Here is a 15,910-nt window from a genome sequence, read left to right as displayed (position 1 = left end):
CAGGCCCAAACCATGATGCTGCCACCACCATGTTTGACAGTGGGGATGGTGTGTTCAAGGTGATAAGCTGTGTTGCTTTTACGCCAAACATAACATTTTGCATTGTTGCCAAAAAGTTCAATTTTGGTTTCATCTGACCAGAGCACCTTCTTCCACATGTTTGGTGTGTCTCCCAGGTGGCTTGTGGCAAACTTTAAACGACACTTTTTATGGATATCTTTAAGAAATGGCTTTCTTCTTGCCACTCTTCCATAAAGGCCAGATTTGTGCAATATACGACTGATTGTTGTCCTATGGACAGAGTCTCCCACCTCAGCTGTAGATCTCTGCAGTTCATCCAGAGTGATCATGGGCCTCTTGGCTGCATCTCTGATCAGTCTTCTCCTTGTATGAGCTGAAAGTTTAGAGGGACGGCCAGGTCTTGGTAGATTTGCAGTGGTCTGATACTCCTTCCATTTCAATATTATCGCTTGCACAGTGCTCCTTGGGATGTTTAAAGCTTGGGAAATCTTTTTGTATCCAAATCTGGCTTTAAACTTCTTCACAACAGTATCTCGGACCTGCCTGGTGTGTTCCTTGTTCTTCATGATGCTCTCTGCGCTTTTAACGGACCTCTGAGACTATCACAGTGCAGGTGCATTTATACGGAGACTTGATTACACACAGGTGGATTGTATTTATCGTCATTAGTCATTTAGGTCAACATTGGATCATTCAGAGATCCTCACTGAACTTCTGGAGAGAGTTTGCTGCACTGAAAGTAAAGGGGCTGAATAATTTTGCACGCCCAATTTTTCCGTTTTTGATTTGTTAAAAAAGTTTGAAATATCCAATAAATGTCGTTACACTTCATGATTGTGTCCCACTTGTTGATTCTTCACAAAAAAATACAGTTTTATATCTTTATGTTTGAAGCCTGAAATGTGGCAAAAGGTCGCAAAGTTCAAGGGGGCCATCATACACTGTATGTTAGTGTATGATGGTTTGCTAGAGTGTAGACTACCTGTGTTGCTGCTGCCCTGACACACACGTGCAACTCCCGACTGAAGAAGGGGTGGACATGGGTCGGAGGGTCGGAGATGCAAACACTCCTCTCTATGTCTTTCTGCCTCTCTCTGCTGCGTGAAGTCCAACCAGACCGAGAATTGATGATGATGTAAATCAAGTGTTATCAAGTGTTAATCAAATGGTATGCTGCTGGGGCAGTACTGTTGATATTTAAACTAAGGTGCTCAGGCACAGGTAGACCCCTATCTGTACCACAAGGTTTCATTTCCAGTTTTTAGGACTACAAACTGGCGAGCTCTGTGGCCACAACCATCTGTGACAATCCTAAAGAGAGAAAGAATGCTTTGAGTACTAAACTGTGGGTACATTAGAGACCATTTTCTCTGGCACGCTCAATTCTGCTAGCATATCTTTCAAGTCTAATGTGACAAAAAAAACATTGGAGAATCTAAGGCTGGTGAATGTTTTTTTGAAAGACTTTGCAAACCCTAGAGGTTAGGAATCTGGGACAGTATCCATACTGTTTCTCTCTAGCAAAACACAGAACACAGAATTGGTCTTGATCTGACCCTTAAAAACAATGTGCACACACAAACCATTGATGATAAAATGATTTTATTATTTTATAATGCTTGAAGAATTTAAAAATGTATATAGAAAACAAGGGAATGAATGAAAATGAATTTCAGAAAATATTTTTCAAATTGCAGAGGTCACTTCTTAGCAAGGAAAACGTCAGGAACTGAAAAAAGACCCAACAAAAAGTATCACTGTTAGAATCATGTAATACTGTGTCAAACAAACTTCACTTATCAGTTGTAACATTCTCCTCTCTTACCTATGCATTCTGACTTCATTTTTTTGCGCACAAGGGGTTTCAAGACTTTAGCCAAACGATTTTTCCCAGCTGCAAATATAGAGACATCTGAGAGAGAGAGAGAGAGAGAGAGAGAGAGAGAGAGAGAGAGAGAGAGAGAGAGAGACAGAGACAGAGACAGAGACAGAGACAGAGACAGAGACAGAGACAGAGACAGAGACAGAGACAGAGACAGAGACAGAGACAGAGACAGAGACAGAGACAGAGACAGAGACAGAGACAGAGACAGAGACAGAGACAGAGACAGAGAGATTAGCATTGATTATGTACACACTAGGTGAGCATAGCCTTGCTATTGAGAAAGACTGCCATAGGCAGACCTGGCTCTCAAGAGAAGACAAGCTATGTGCACACTGCCTACAAAATGAGGTGGAAACTGAGCTGCACTTCCTAACCTCCTGACAAATGTATGACCATATTAGAGACACATATTTCCCTCATATTACACAGACCCACAAAGAATTCAAAAACAAATCAAATTTTGATAAACTCCCATATCTATTTTGGTGAAATACCACAGCGTTCCATCAAAGCAGCAATATATGTGACCTGTTGCCACAAGAAAAGGGCAACCAGTGAAAAACAAACACCATTGTAAATACAACCCATATTTATGTTTATTTATTTTCCCTTTTGTACTTATAACACTGTACATAGCCATAATATGACATTTTAAATGTCTCTATTCCTTTGAAACTTTTGTGAACGTAATATTTACTGTTAATTTGTGATTGTTTATTTCACTTGTGTTTATTATCTACTTCACTTGCTTATGTTTCCCATGCCAATAAATCCATTTGAATTGAATTGAGAGAGAAACGGGGGATAAGGGGGAAGAGACTCTGGGGCTGTTGAAGATTATTAAAAATGGCTGCTCTTATACATTCTTATTGATGAGCCGATGAATCAAACTGCTCTTGTTATTACCTTTGCGGGGGTTGGTTGTTTTAGTCTTCTGGGCTGGAGGGGGCTCTGCAACCCCCTGTTGGCCCACAGAGAAGATGGAGTAATCTGAGAGAGAGAGAGAGAGAGAGAGAGAGAGAGAGAGAGAGAGAGAGAGAGAGAGAGAGAGAGAGACAGAGACAGAGACAGAGAGAGAGACAGAGATAGAGGAAAACAGAGTGAATGCGTGTGCGTACGCGTTTAAGAGAGAGAAAGAGATAGAGACAGAGTGACAGATATATAGATAGAAAGAAAATGATCCAAAACAAACATCAGCCATGTTTCCTGAAATAGACATCAAACAGTTCTATTCCAATTGAGAACTAGAGCCTATAGTGTGCTTGTGTGCTCTCTCTCTCTCTCTCTCTCTCTCTCTCTCTCTCTCTGCCTGCCTGTCTGTCTGTCTGTCTGTCTCTATATCTCTCATCCTTTTTACCGACACCTCACTGTGCCATCAAATACTTTGTGAAAAGTCTGTCCCTCTCTGTCCCCCTTCATGTTTTACCTTTGTATTTTACTGGCTGTTGATCATACGGGTCCTTGCTCTTTAGCCCTGATGCAGTGAAAATAGAGTAATCTAAGGACAGAAAGGAATATACATGAATGGAGATTTGATAGGACAACAACACACAGCAATAAAAGTATAGTTAAGTTCAATAAACTGTTTCAATGCACTAGAGGAGTACAGTGTTAATAAACTGCAGTCACACATAACTCAGTACCTTAGTGAGATACACTGCTGTTACTTAAATGTAATAGTTTTATTAGCCTGCCCATGAGGATTAAGATGGCGTCGTCTCAGTACAATGTGATGCTAAACCACCCTGAAGGAGGCTGCAAAGCCGAAACATCTGTGTACGCCATCCCTGATGCAGTTCAAATGTATTTATTTGTACTTATTTTAATTTACGGGTTTTACTCACCAACCTAACTTTTGGGAGAGAACAATGGTGCTCTTCGCTATTAAACCACAGAGAATGAAATGTTTTCTGTTCGAGTCCCCTGTCACTTTGCCTGGTCCTACCTATACACTGTGGTTGTCTGGTCTGTTTGCTTGTCCCTTCCTGATTCTCTACACTGTCCAGGTGATCCTGAAGGGCCTTCTCATTCCTCAGCCTGCACTGCTCTTCTTTAGACTCTTTGGCCATGTCTTTATCTCTCCTATCCTTCTGACCAGGCCCCCGTCTCCCCTCTTCCACCATCCTCTCATATTTTTCCATAATGAGCTCTGCATCTGTCTTTGGCTCTGTCACTTTGTCATTCCCATTTTTCTTTTGGACAATCTCACTTTTATTACTCACTTTGGCCTGCTGAGCCGGGGGGACCTTGGCCATGCCTGAGAGAGAGAGACAGAGACACAGAGAGACAGAGAGACAGACAGACAGACAGAGACACAGAGAGACAGAGAGACAGAGAGACAGAGAGACAGAGAGACAGAGAGACAGAGAGACAGAGAGACAGACAGACAGACAGACAGACAGACAGACAGACAGACAGACAGACAGACAGACAGACAGACAGACAGACAGACAGACAGACAGACAGACAGACAGACAGACAGACAGACAGACAGACAGACAGACAGACAGACAGACAGACAGACAGACAGACAGACAGACAGACAGACAGACAGACAGACAGAGAGAGACAGAGATAGATAGAGGAAAACAGAGTGAACGTGTGTGCATGCGTGTGCGTGTACGTGTGCGAACGCGTTTAAGAGAGAGAAAGAGATAGAGACAGAGTGACAGATATATAGATAGAAAGAAAATGATCCAAAACAAACATCAGCCATGTTTCCTAAAATAGACATCAAACAGTTCTATTCCAATTGAGAACTAGAGCCTATAGTGTGTCTGTCTGTCTGTCTCTATATCTCTCATCCTTTTTACCGACACCTCACTGTGCCATCAAATACTTTGTGAAAAGTCTGTCCCTCTCTGTCCCCCTTCATGTTTTACCTTTGTATTTTACTGGCTGTTGATCATACGGGTCCTTGCTCTTTAGCCCTGATGCAGTGAAAATAGAGTAATCTAAGGACAGAAAGGAATATACATGAATGGAAATTTGATAGGACAACAACACACAGCAATAAAATTATAGTTAGGTTCTATAAACTGTTTCAATGCACTAGAGGAGTACTGTGTTAATAAACTGCAGTCACACATAACTCAGTACCTTAGTGAGATACACTGCTGTTACTTAAATGTAATAGTTTTATTAGCCTCCCCATGAGGATTAAGATGGCGTCGTCTCAGTACAATGTGATGCTAAACCACCCTGAAGGAGGCTGCAAAGCCGAAACATCTGTGTACGCCATCCCTGATGCAGTTCAAATGTATTTATTTGTACTTATTTTAATTTACGGGTTTTACTCACCAACCTAACTTTTGGGAGAGAACAATGGTGCTCTTCGCTATTAAACCACAGAGAATGAAATGTTTTCTGTTCGAGTCCCCTGTCACTTTGCCTGGTCCTACCTATACACTGTGGTTGTCTGGTCTGTTTGCTTGTCCCTTCCTGATTCTCTACACTGTCCAGGTGATCCTGAAGGGCCTTCTCATTCCTCAGCCTGCGCTGCTCTTCTTTAGACTCTTTGGCCATGTCTTTATCTCTCCTATCCTTCTGACCAGGCCCCCGTCTCCCCTCTTCCACCATCCTCTCATATTTTTCCATAATGAGCTCTGCATCTGTCTTTGGCTCTGTCACTTTGTCATTCCCATCTTTCTTTTGGACAATCTCACTTTTATAACTCACTTTGGCCTGCTGAACCGGGGGTACCTTGGCCATGCCTGTGAGACAGAGAGACAGAGAGACAGACAGACAGGCAGACAGACAGAGAGAGAGGAGAGAGAGAGAGAGAGAGAGAGAGAGAGAGAGAGAGGGGATTGGAAATAAACATAATCTCTGTTATTTAGAGCCTAGTGTGTCTCAGTTGGTATTTCATGGTGCTTGCAACACCAGGGTTGTGTTTTCGATTCCCACGGGGGGCCAGTATAGTCGCTCTGAATAAGATCATCTGCTCTATGACTAAAATGTAAATGTTAAATGTAAAAAGACAGTTCTACTGGTTATAGCATGGTCCTCCAACCCTCCTGACCTTTACACTTAGCTGGCTGTTCCTGACGAGACCTCTGAAGGACCTCTATCTCTGTCTTCTCTTGGTTCATTCCCCCACTTGTCAGGTCATTTTCAGATTTGACCTTTACTGGCTGATATGTCTGAGGGTTCTGAGTCTTTCCCTCGGCTGCAGCCCTCTGCTCTTGGTTTATCTTTCCAATCTTTTCTCTTGAGACCTCTCCATCAATCCTATCTGTATTCGGTAATGGTGTAACTGTGTCATCTTTGTTTTGTCTTTTCTTCTCATTGTCCTCTTTCCACTTTTGCCATACTTCTTCAGTTATGAATTCATCGTAACTATCATAGTCACTCTCTGACCAGTCTGTGTCGATGTCCAGGTCCTGTTCACCTTTGACCTTTGTTGCCTGGTCTGTCTGAGTGTTCTGAGTCTTTCCTCCAGCTGCAGCAAACACAGACAAGAGAAAAGAGGAACAGATATAGACAGATATATAACAGATACAATACAGAGACAGCTTTCAAGCTAGCTCAGCACTCATCATTGCATCAATATGGTAATTCTAGACCTTTTCACCTTTGCACATTGCTGGCTGGTCCTCCTGAGGTTTCAGAGTCTTTGACTCAGTTGCAGTAACTATGGAGACATCTGACAAGATAAAGTAAAATGACTGGAGTTAATATCAAAAGGAGTGTGTTTGATAATAATACCATAAACACTAAAAGATGTACAGTGTTGACGATGCTTTCATACTGAACATGCTTTCAAATGAACTAAACTCAATGTAGTTTACTAAACAAGTTGTAGGACAGTTTGAATATCAATGGTCCAACAGATCAATGTATTCATGTAGTAGGCTGCAATCCAAATATGAATGTGTGACTACCATAGACTTAATGGTTTCAGTGTACAAAATAACTGTAAACTAAGATGACATGAAAATAAAATATATATTATCCACTGGACACAGATGTCAGTTTAAAGTCTAGTTTTAATTTACATTTGATTCAGTTGACAACTAATGTGAAATCAACTAAATGTAAACCATGTAATTGGATTTAGATGAAAAGCTGTGTGGAAAAAAACATCCTGAAATTCCTTTACATTGATGACGTTTTGCAAATCCAAGTCGTTTTCCATATTGATTCAATGTCATGTCATAAAATAGATAATTATTTTGTAGAAAGAAGGCTGATTCAACCAGTTTTTGCCCAGTGGGTAGTGGGTCTTATGTGACACAGCAATTCATAATGCTGCACCCATCCTCTTTCTTACCTTTGCACTGCTGGGTCTGCTGAGTCTGAGCACCAGCTGAAAAGATGGATAAATCTGTCGGGGGAGAGAGGTGGGCAAGAGGAACGATTGATAAACATACTGAGGGAATTCATGCTCACTTCACAATCTGAACTTCTCCTTATCATCTAGTGTGGTCTCTCTCTCTCTCTCTCTCTCTCTCTCTCTCTCTCTCTCTCTCTCTCTCTCTCACCTTTGCATTTTGCTGGCTGGACCTTTTTCTTCTCTTGGTTTATGATGTCTCTCTCAGCTGTATTTCCATCATGTTGGACTTGTGTACACGCTTTCTTTTCCTCAATGTCCACGCTCCATTTTGTCCATTCGTCTTTATCTATGAACTCTTTGTCACTATCCATTGTTCCCTCACTGTCATAGTCACTCTCTGACCAGTCAATGTCCAGGTCCTGTTCACCTTTCACCTTTGTGGCCTGGTCTGTCTGAGTGTTCTGAGTCTGTCCTCCAGCTGCAGCAAACACAGACAAGAGAAGGGAGAGAAAGTACATTACTAGACAGACATAACACCTTGAACATGCTGTCAAACTAGCTCAGCACTCCTCATTGTAATTCCACTGACTGCCTTCTTACCTCCGCACGTTGCTGGTTGGTCTGTTTCCTCATCAATCTCAAAATCAGCTGTAATTTCCTCAATCTCACTGTCACTCTCTGACCAGTCATTATCCAGGTCCATTTCACCTTTGACCTTTGCTGAGTCCTGAGTCTTTCCTCCGGCTGCAGCAAACACAGACAAATCTGACAAGAAAAGAGAGAGAATGCACATTAATACACACAGACAAACAGAAATAAGAGAAGTGCCTTGAACATGCTAATAAACTATCTCAGCATTCAACATTGCATCAATATGTTATAATCCAGGTCCCAGTCTCCCAAAAGCATCATAAGGATATGTTAATCATTAGAACCTTCATAAGAGCCTTGATAAATCTCAGAGCTGTTTCCCAAAAGCATCATAAGGATATGTTAATCATTAGAACCTTCATAGGAGTATTGGTAAATCTCAGAGCTGTTTCCCAAAACCATCATAAGGATATGTTAATCATTAGAACCTTCATAGGAGCATTGTTAAATCTCAGAGCTGTTTCCCAAAAGCATAATTAGTCAAGTTGCAGTTGAAAATGCTGCCTCAGACCACTCGTAGTTCAGCTAAGTGCTTTGTTAAATGCTTTTTTTGCCCTTCCACATCACCTTCTGCGCAGAAGATCTCCCCTAAACATAGAAACAAGACGTTTATCTGTCTCTCTAAGACTGACGATAACTTCGGCATGAAGTTGACTACAAATAAACAGTTGTCAATGTCTTGGCAATTCAACAAGCGAAGTTCAGTAGGCTACACAGGCCTGTATTTCAATCATATTCAAATCTATTTAATCTTCAGTCAGTTGACTTCTATTTGTAGACTTTACGGTCTGTAATTTTTGCCTCAATATATATTTCATGATGTTTAAGTACATGTGCCAAATTTATCTGTGATTTAGTGCATTATTATAGGGTAAGCATCAGAAAAAGCCCCCTCAATATTTTGCAGCCATGAGTTGGTAATAGCTTTCTGGGAGCTGATCCGTCATCAGTACTGTGGAATAATTCTAATGTTAAGGTAAGATTTGAATGGAGAAATCTGATCAAGGAGCAGCCCTGCCTTTCTTTCAATCAATATCTACACCTTCTCCAACAATGCACTTAGTGAACGTTCTCTCTGCGTGGTGTTTTGTTGAAACGCATGTGACATCTTCGGCCGTTATAAGAAAGCTGCATTACTTAAACACTAGTAAGCTTCAGTTCCATCGCTATCGGGAAACCGGGCTTTGGTCTTTACCTTTACACTTTGCTGGCTGCTCCTCCTGAGGTTTCAGAGTCTTTGACTCAGCTGCAGCAACCAACGAGACATCTAACAAGAAATAGGAAAATTAAGGATGTTAATACCAACAGTGGGGGAGGGGGGTGCAGTTGTATAAACACTTTCAAAGTACAAAAGAACTGTAATCTAAGATGACCTTTGCTCTGGGTCTGTTTGACCTCAACACCAGCCAAGAAGATGGAGGAATCTGGAGGAGAGAGAGGTGGTATACAGTCAGTGTAAGTGAAAGTGTTGAAACTACCCTCACATATCACACTTTATTCTCTGTCTGTCCCCTTTTTACCTTTGAGCTTTGCTGGTTGATTCTTGTCAGGGTCCTGAATCTTAACCTCCTCAGCAATAGAGATGGAGTAATCTGACATTTGAAAAAAATGGTGTGTGAAAATGTGGGTGAAAAGGTAAGTGTTAATGATTTCACGGGAGTTTCCTACAATTATAAAATTTTAGTGATGATTTTCACATGCTGTCAAACAAGATCAGCACTCTTCACTGTAATTCCACTGACTGCCTTCTTACCTCCGCACGTTGCTGGTTGGTCTGTTTCCTCATCAATCTCAAAATCAGCTGTAATTTCCTCAATCTCACTGTCACTCTCTGACCAGTCATTATCCAGGTCCATTTCACCTTTGACCTTTGCTGAGTCCTGAGTCTTTCCTCCGGCTGCAGCAAACACAGACAAATCTGACAAGAAAAGAGAGAGAATGCACATTAATACACACAGACAAACAGAAATAAGAGAAGTGCCTTGAACATGCTAATAAACTATCTCAGCATTCAACATTGCATCAATATGTTATAATCCAGGTCCCAGTCTCCCAAAAGCTTCATAAGGATATGTTAATCATTAGAACCTTCATAAGAGCCTTGATAAATCTCAGAGCTGTTTCCCAAAAGCATCATAAGGATATGTTAATCATTAGAACCTTCATAGGAGTATTGGTAAATCTCAGAGCTGTTTCCCAAAACCATCATAAGGATATGTTAATCATTAGAACCTTCATAGGAGCATTGTTAAATCTCAGAGCTGTTTCCCAAAAGCATAATTAGTCAAGTTGCAGTTGAAAATGCTGCCTCAGACCACTCGTAGTTCAGCTAAGTGCTTTGTTAAAGGCTTTTTTTGCCCTTCCACATCACCTTCTGCGCAGAAGATCTCCCCTAAACATAGAAACAAGACGTTTATCTGTCTCTCTGTGACTGACGATAACTTCGGCATGAAGTTGACTACAAATAAACAGTTGTCAATGTCTTGGCAATTCAACAAGCGAAGTTCAGTAGGCTACACAGGCCTGTATTTCAATCATATTCAAATCTATTTAATCTTCAGTCAATTGACTTCTATTTGTAGACTTTACGGTCTGTAATTTTTGCCTCAATATATATTTCATGATTTTTAAGTACATGTGCCAAATTTATCTGTGATTTAGTGCATTATTATAGGGTAAGCATCAGAAAAAGCCCCCTCAATATTTTGCAGCCATGAGTTGGTAATAGCTTTCTGGGAGCTGATCCGTCATCAGTACTGTGGAATAATTCTAATGTTAAGGTAAGATTTGAATGGAGAAATCTGATCAAGGAGCAGCCCTGCCTTTCTTTCAATCAATATCTACACCTTCTCCAACAATGAACTTAGTGAACGTTCTCTCTGCGTGGTGTTTTGTTGAAACGCATGTGACATCTTCGGCCGTTATAAGAAAGCTGCATTACTTAAACACTAGTAAGCTTCAGTTCCATCGCTATCGGGAAACCGGGCTTTGGTCTTTACCTTTACACTTTGCTGGCTGCTCCTCCTGAGGTTTCAGAGTCTTTGACTCAGCTGCAGCAACCAAGGAGACATCTAACAAGAAATAGTAAAATTAAGGATGTTAATACCAACAGTGGGGGAGGGGGGTGCAGTTGTATAACACTTTCAAAGTACAAAAGAACTATAATCTAAGATTACCTTTGCACTGGGTCTGTTTGACCTCAGCACCAGCCAAGAAGATGGAGGAATCTGGAGGAGAGGGAGGTGGTATACAGTCAGTGTAAGTGAAAGTGTTGAAACTACCCTCACATATCACACTTTATTCTCTGTCTGTCCCCTTTTTACCTTTGAGCTTTGCTGGTTGATTCTTGTCAGGGTCCTGAATCTTAACCTCCTCAGCAATAGAGATGGAGTAATCTGACATTTGAAAAACATGGTGTGTCAAAATGTGGGTGAAAAGGTAAGTGTTAATGATTTCACGGGAGTTTCCTACAATTATAAAATATTAGTGATGATTTTCACATGCTGTCAAACAAGATCAGCACTCCTCACTGTAATTCCACTGACTGCCTTCTTACCTCCGCACGTTGCTGGTTGGTCTGTTTCCTCATCAAACTCAAAATCAGCTGTAATTTCCTCAATCTCACTGTCACTCTCTGACCAGTCATTATCCAGGTCCTTTTCACCTTTGACCTTTGCTGAGTCCTGAGTCTTTCCTCCGGCTGCAGCAAACACAGACAAATCTGACAAGAAAATAGAGAGAATGGACATTAATACACACAGAAAAACAGAAATAAGAGAAGCGCCTTGAACATGATAATAAACTATCTCAGCATTCAACATTGTATCAATATGTTATAATCCAGGTCCCAGTTTCCCAAAAGCATCATAAGGATATGTTAATCATTAGAACCTTCATAGGAGCCTTGGTAAATCTCAGAGCTGTTTCCCAAAACCATCATAAGGATATGTTAATCATTAGAACCTTCATAGGAGCCTTGGTAAATCTCAGAGCTGTTTCCCAAAACCATCATAAGGATATGTTAATCATTAGAACCTTCATAGGAGCCTTGGTAAATCTCAGAGCTGTTTCCCAAAACCATCATAAGGATATGTTAATCATTAGAACCTTCATAGGAGCCTTGGTAAATCTCAGAGCTGTTTCCCAAAACCATCATAAGGATATGTTAATCATTAGAACCTTCATAGGAGCATTGTTAAATCTCAGAGCTGTTTCCCAAAACCATAATTAGTCAAGTTGCAGTTGAAAATGCTGCCTCAGACCACTCGTAGTTCAGCTAAGTGCTTTGTTAAATGCTTTTTTTGCCCTTCCACATCACCTTCTGCGCAGAAGATCTCCCCTAAACATAGAAACAAGACGTTTATCTGTCTCTCTGTGACTGACGATAACTTCGGCATGAAGTTGACTACAAATAAACAGTTGTCAATGTCTTGGCAATTCAACAAGCGAAGTTCAGTAGGCTACACAGGCCTGTATTTCAATCATATTCAAATCTATTTAATCTTCAGTCAATTGACTTCTATTTGTAGACTTTACGGTCTGTAATTTTTGCCTCAATATATATTTCATGATTTTTAAGTACATGTGCCAAATTTATCTGTGATTTAGTGCATTATTATAGGGTAAGCATCAGAAAAAGCACCCTCAATATTTTGCAGCCATGAGTTGGTAATAGCTTTCTGGGAGCTGATCCGTCATCAGTACTGTGGAATAATTCTAATGTTAAGGTAAGATTTGAATGGAGAAATCTGATCAAGGAGCAGCCCTGCCTTTCTTTCAATCAATATCTACACCTTCTCCAACAATGAACTTAGTGAACGTTCTCTCTGCGTGGTGTTTTGTTGAAACGCATGTGACATCTTCGGCCGTTATAAGAAAGCTGCATTACTTAAACACTAGTAAGCTTCAGTTCCATCGCTATCGGGAAACCGGGCTTTGGTCTTTACCTTTACACTTTGCTGGCTGCTCCTCCTGAGGTTTCAGAGTCTTTGACTCAGCTGCAGCAACCAAGGAGACATCTAACAAGAAATAGTAAAATTAAGGATGTTAATACCAACAGTGGGGGAGGGGGGTGCAGTTGTATAACACTTTCAAAGTACAAAAGAACTATAATCTAAGATGACCTTTGCACTGGGTCTGTTTGACCTCAGCACCAGCCAAGAAGATGGAGGAATCTGGAGGAGAGGGAGGTGGTATACAGTCAGTGTAAGTGAAAGTGTTGAAACTACCCTCACATATCACAATTTATTCTCTGTCTGTCCCCTTTTTACCTTTGAGCTTTGCTGGTTGATTCTTGTCAGGGTCCTGAATCTTAACCTCCTCAGCAATAGAGATGGAGTAATCTGACATTTGAAAAAAATGGTGTGTGAAAATGTGGGTGAAAAGGTAAGTGTTATTGATTTCACGGGAGTTTCCTACAATTATAAAATATTAGTGATGATTTTCACATGCTGTCAAACAAGATCAGCACTCCTCACTGTAATTCCACTGACTGCCTTCTTACCTCCGCACGTTGCTGGTTGGTCTGTTTCCTCATCAATCTCAAAATCAGCTGTAATTTCCTCAATCTCACTGTCACTCTCTGACCAGTCATTATCCAGCTCCTTTTCACCTTTGACCTTTGCTGCCTGGTCTGTCTGAGTGTTGTTAGTCTTTCCTTCAACTGCTAGTTGATCCTCGTCTGGGCCCTGAGTCTTAACCATTGCCGCTGCGAAAATTGAAAAATCTGAAAGAGATGACAAAGGTAAGTGTCATTGACATCAGTGGAGTTCTCTACATTTAATCAGTGATCATTTACATATGTTGCCAAACAATTTTTTTTTTTTACCTTTGCATGTTTCCGATTGGTCTTCCTGAGGATGCTGAGTCTCTCCCTCTGCTCCAGCAAGTATCCTGTCCTCCTTCTTCTCCTCCTGACTCTCTAACTGTCCTGTGTCCTTTTGGTCATCCTTTTCTTTCTCTTGGTTGGATTTGACCCTCTCACTGTCATTGCTATCTGACCCCTTTCCAGGAGCCAAAGTGAGCTCGTCAGATTCTGTCGCACCATTGGTTTTGTATGTCTCTGTGTCTTGGCTTTGATGAACCTCTTTTCTCTCACCCTCCTCTCTCTTTGTGTTGCTTTGGGTTGTTTTCTCTTTCTCAACGTTGTTGTCCGTATTGTCTTTGTCAACCATGCCTTTCTTCATGTTTGGTTTCCCACTCTTATCATCATCACATTCACTTCTTATCACATTTCTTACTGTTCTCTCATCACTCTCAATATCTGTCTTATCTTCAACCTCCTCCTCCTCATCCGTTTCCTTTATTTCTTCACTAATGTCCTCAGTGTCACTGTCGATTATTTCCTCAATCTCGCTGTAGTCACTCTCTGACCAGTCTATATCACCTGCCAGGTCATTTTGAACTTTGACTTTTCCTGGGTGATCATTTTGACAGCAATTTGTAGCTACCTTCTCCTCAACAAGCATATTTTTATGTCCATCCTTTTGTTTCATCTCAGTGAAACCATGATCATCATCACTACTGTTAAATTCGTCCTCGCTCAGGAGTGCTTCCATCGTTTCATTCTTCCCTTTGTCTGTCTTCTTCTGGTGTGCTTTGACACTTTTACTGTCATCACAATCTGAACATTCTGAATCACTTCTGTGTTTCAGACATTCATGACTTCCAAAGTGAAATTCCCACACATCCAAGGCTGTCTTGTTTAGCTCTTTCATCCTCACTGTGTCTTCCACCCTCTTTCTTTCCTCCTTCTCCTCCTCCATCGTGGTCTTCTCTGCATGCTGTCTTTCCATCTTTTTCATCCTCTCCTCCAACTCTCTCATTTTTCCAAACATTTCATTCTTCATGTCTTCCAGTTTCCTCATTTTCATTTCCTCCTCGTGCTTCCTTTTCTCTTCTCTAATCTGACTCTCAAGTTCTCTCTTCCTGTCCTCCTCCCTCTCCTCCAGCTCTCTCATTTGTTTCTCCATATGTGTCAAATTTTCTTCTGCAATCTGTCTCTGCCTCTTTTCTTTCATTAGGTCCTCTTCCAGTTTCCTCATTTTCATTTCCTCTTCTCTTTTTCTCATATCTTCTCTAATCTGATTCTCAAGTTCTCTCTTCCTCTCCTCCTCCAACTCTCTAATTTTTCCAAACATTTCATTCTTCATGTCTTCCAGTTTCCTCATTTCTATTTCCTCCTCGTGCTTCCTTTTCTCTTCTCTAATCTGACTCTCATGTTCTCTCTTCCTGTCCTCCTCCCTCTCCTCCAGCTCTCTCATTTGTTTCTCCATATGTGTCAAATTTTCTTCTGCAATCTGTCTATGCCTCTTTTCTCTCATTAGGTCCTCTTTCAGTTTCCTCATTTTTATTTCCTCCTCATGCTTCCTTTTCTCTTCTCTAATCTGACTCTCACGTTCTCTCTTCCTCTCCTCCTCCCTCTCCTCCAGCTCTCTCATTTGTTTCTCCATATGTGTCCTATTTTCTTCTGCAATCTGTCTATGCCTCTTTTCTCTCATTAGATCCTCTTTCAGTTTCCTCATTTTTATTTCCTCCTCGTGCTTCCTTTTCTCTTCTCTAATCTGACTCTCAAGTTCTCTCTTCCTCTCCCCCTCCCTCTCCATCATTTGTTTCTCCATGTGTGTCAAATGTTCTTCTGCAATCTGTCTCTGTCTCTTTTCTTTCAGGAGCTCTCCCCTGTCTCCTTCCCTTGCTTCCTTCACACACTTTTCTCCCATATTATTTTCATCTTCCTTTCTCTCTTCCAGGTTTCTTCTCTTTCCATCACTCAGTGTCTCCGTTAGACTGGCTTGCTTTTTCAGCATCTGTTGTTCTTCTCCCATCTTTCTCTTTCCTTCTTCCACCTTTCTATTTGCCTTCCTTTCTGCTTTCATCCATGACTCTTCCTTTCGGATGTCTTCTTCCTTCCTGTAAAACTCTTTCCATTCCTCCACTCTCTTATTTTCAAATATCTCCCACTCATCTCTCTCCTCCTGTCTCTTCTTCTGGAGCTCCATCTGTTTCTCTACCTTCTGCCTCTCAGATTTCTCCCTGAACCTCCTCATTTCCTCCTCCATCTCTCTCTCCCTTTCCCTCAT

The 15,910-nt window shown here is 41.1% G+C and overlaps 1 protein-coding gene across 1 annotated transcript; it reads right to left on the bottom strand.

The window, feature by feature from the left end:
- Positions 1-1,721: 1,721 nt before the first annotated feature.
- On the bottom strand, positions 1,722-15,910 carry LOC116375764 (trichohyalin-like). The gene is made up of 19 exons (XM_031832845.1): positions 13,660-15,910; positions 13,336-13,539; positions 12,956-13,006; positions 12,779-12,850; positions 11,389-11,553; positions 11,156-11,227; positions 11,009-11,059; positions 10,832-10,903; positions 9,586-9,750; positions 9,206-9,256; positions 9,028-9,099; positions 7,782-7,946; positions 7,390-7,659; positions 7,179-7,232; positions 6,258-6,347; positions 5,308-5,619; positions 3,904-4,163; positions 2,813-2,867; positions 1,722-1,750 (listed from the first exon to the last, which is right to left on the bottom strand). Exons 1-19 carry the CDS (start codon positions 15,908-15,910, stop codon positions 1,722-1,724), a joined length of 4,461 nt encoding a protein of 1,486 aa, XP_031688705.1.

Source organism: Oncorhynchus kisutch, linkage group LG10 (assembly GCF_002021735.2).
Source record: "Oncorhynchus kisutch isolate 150728-3 linkage group LG10, Okis_V2, whole genome shotgun sequence".
Lineage (NCBI taxonomy): Eukaryota > Metazoa > Chordata > Actinopteri > Salmoniformes > Salmonidae > Oncorhynchus > Oncorhynchus kisutch.
Note: the sequence above shows the minus strand (reverse complement) of the source record. Positions and strands in the feature narration are given on the sequence as shown.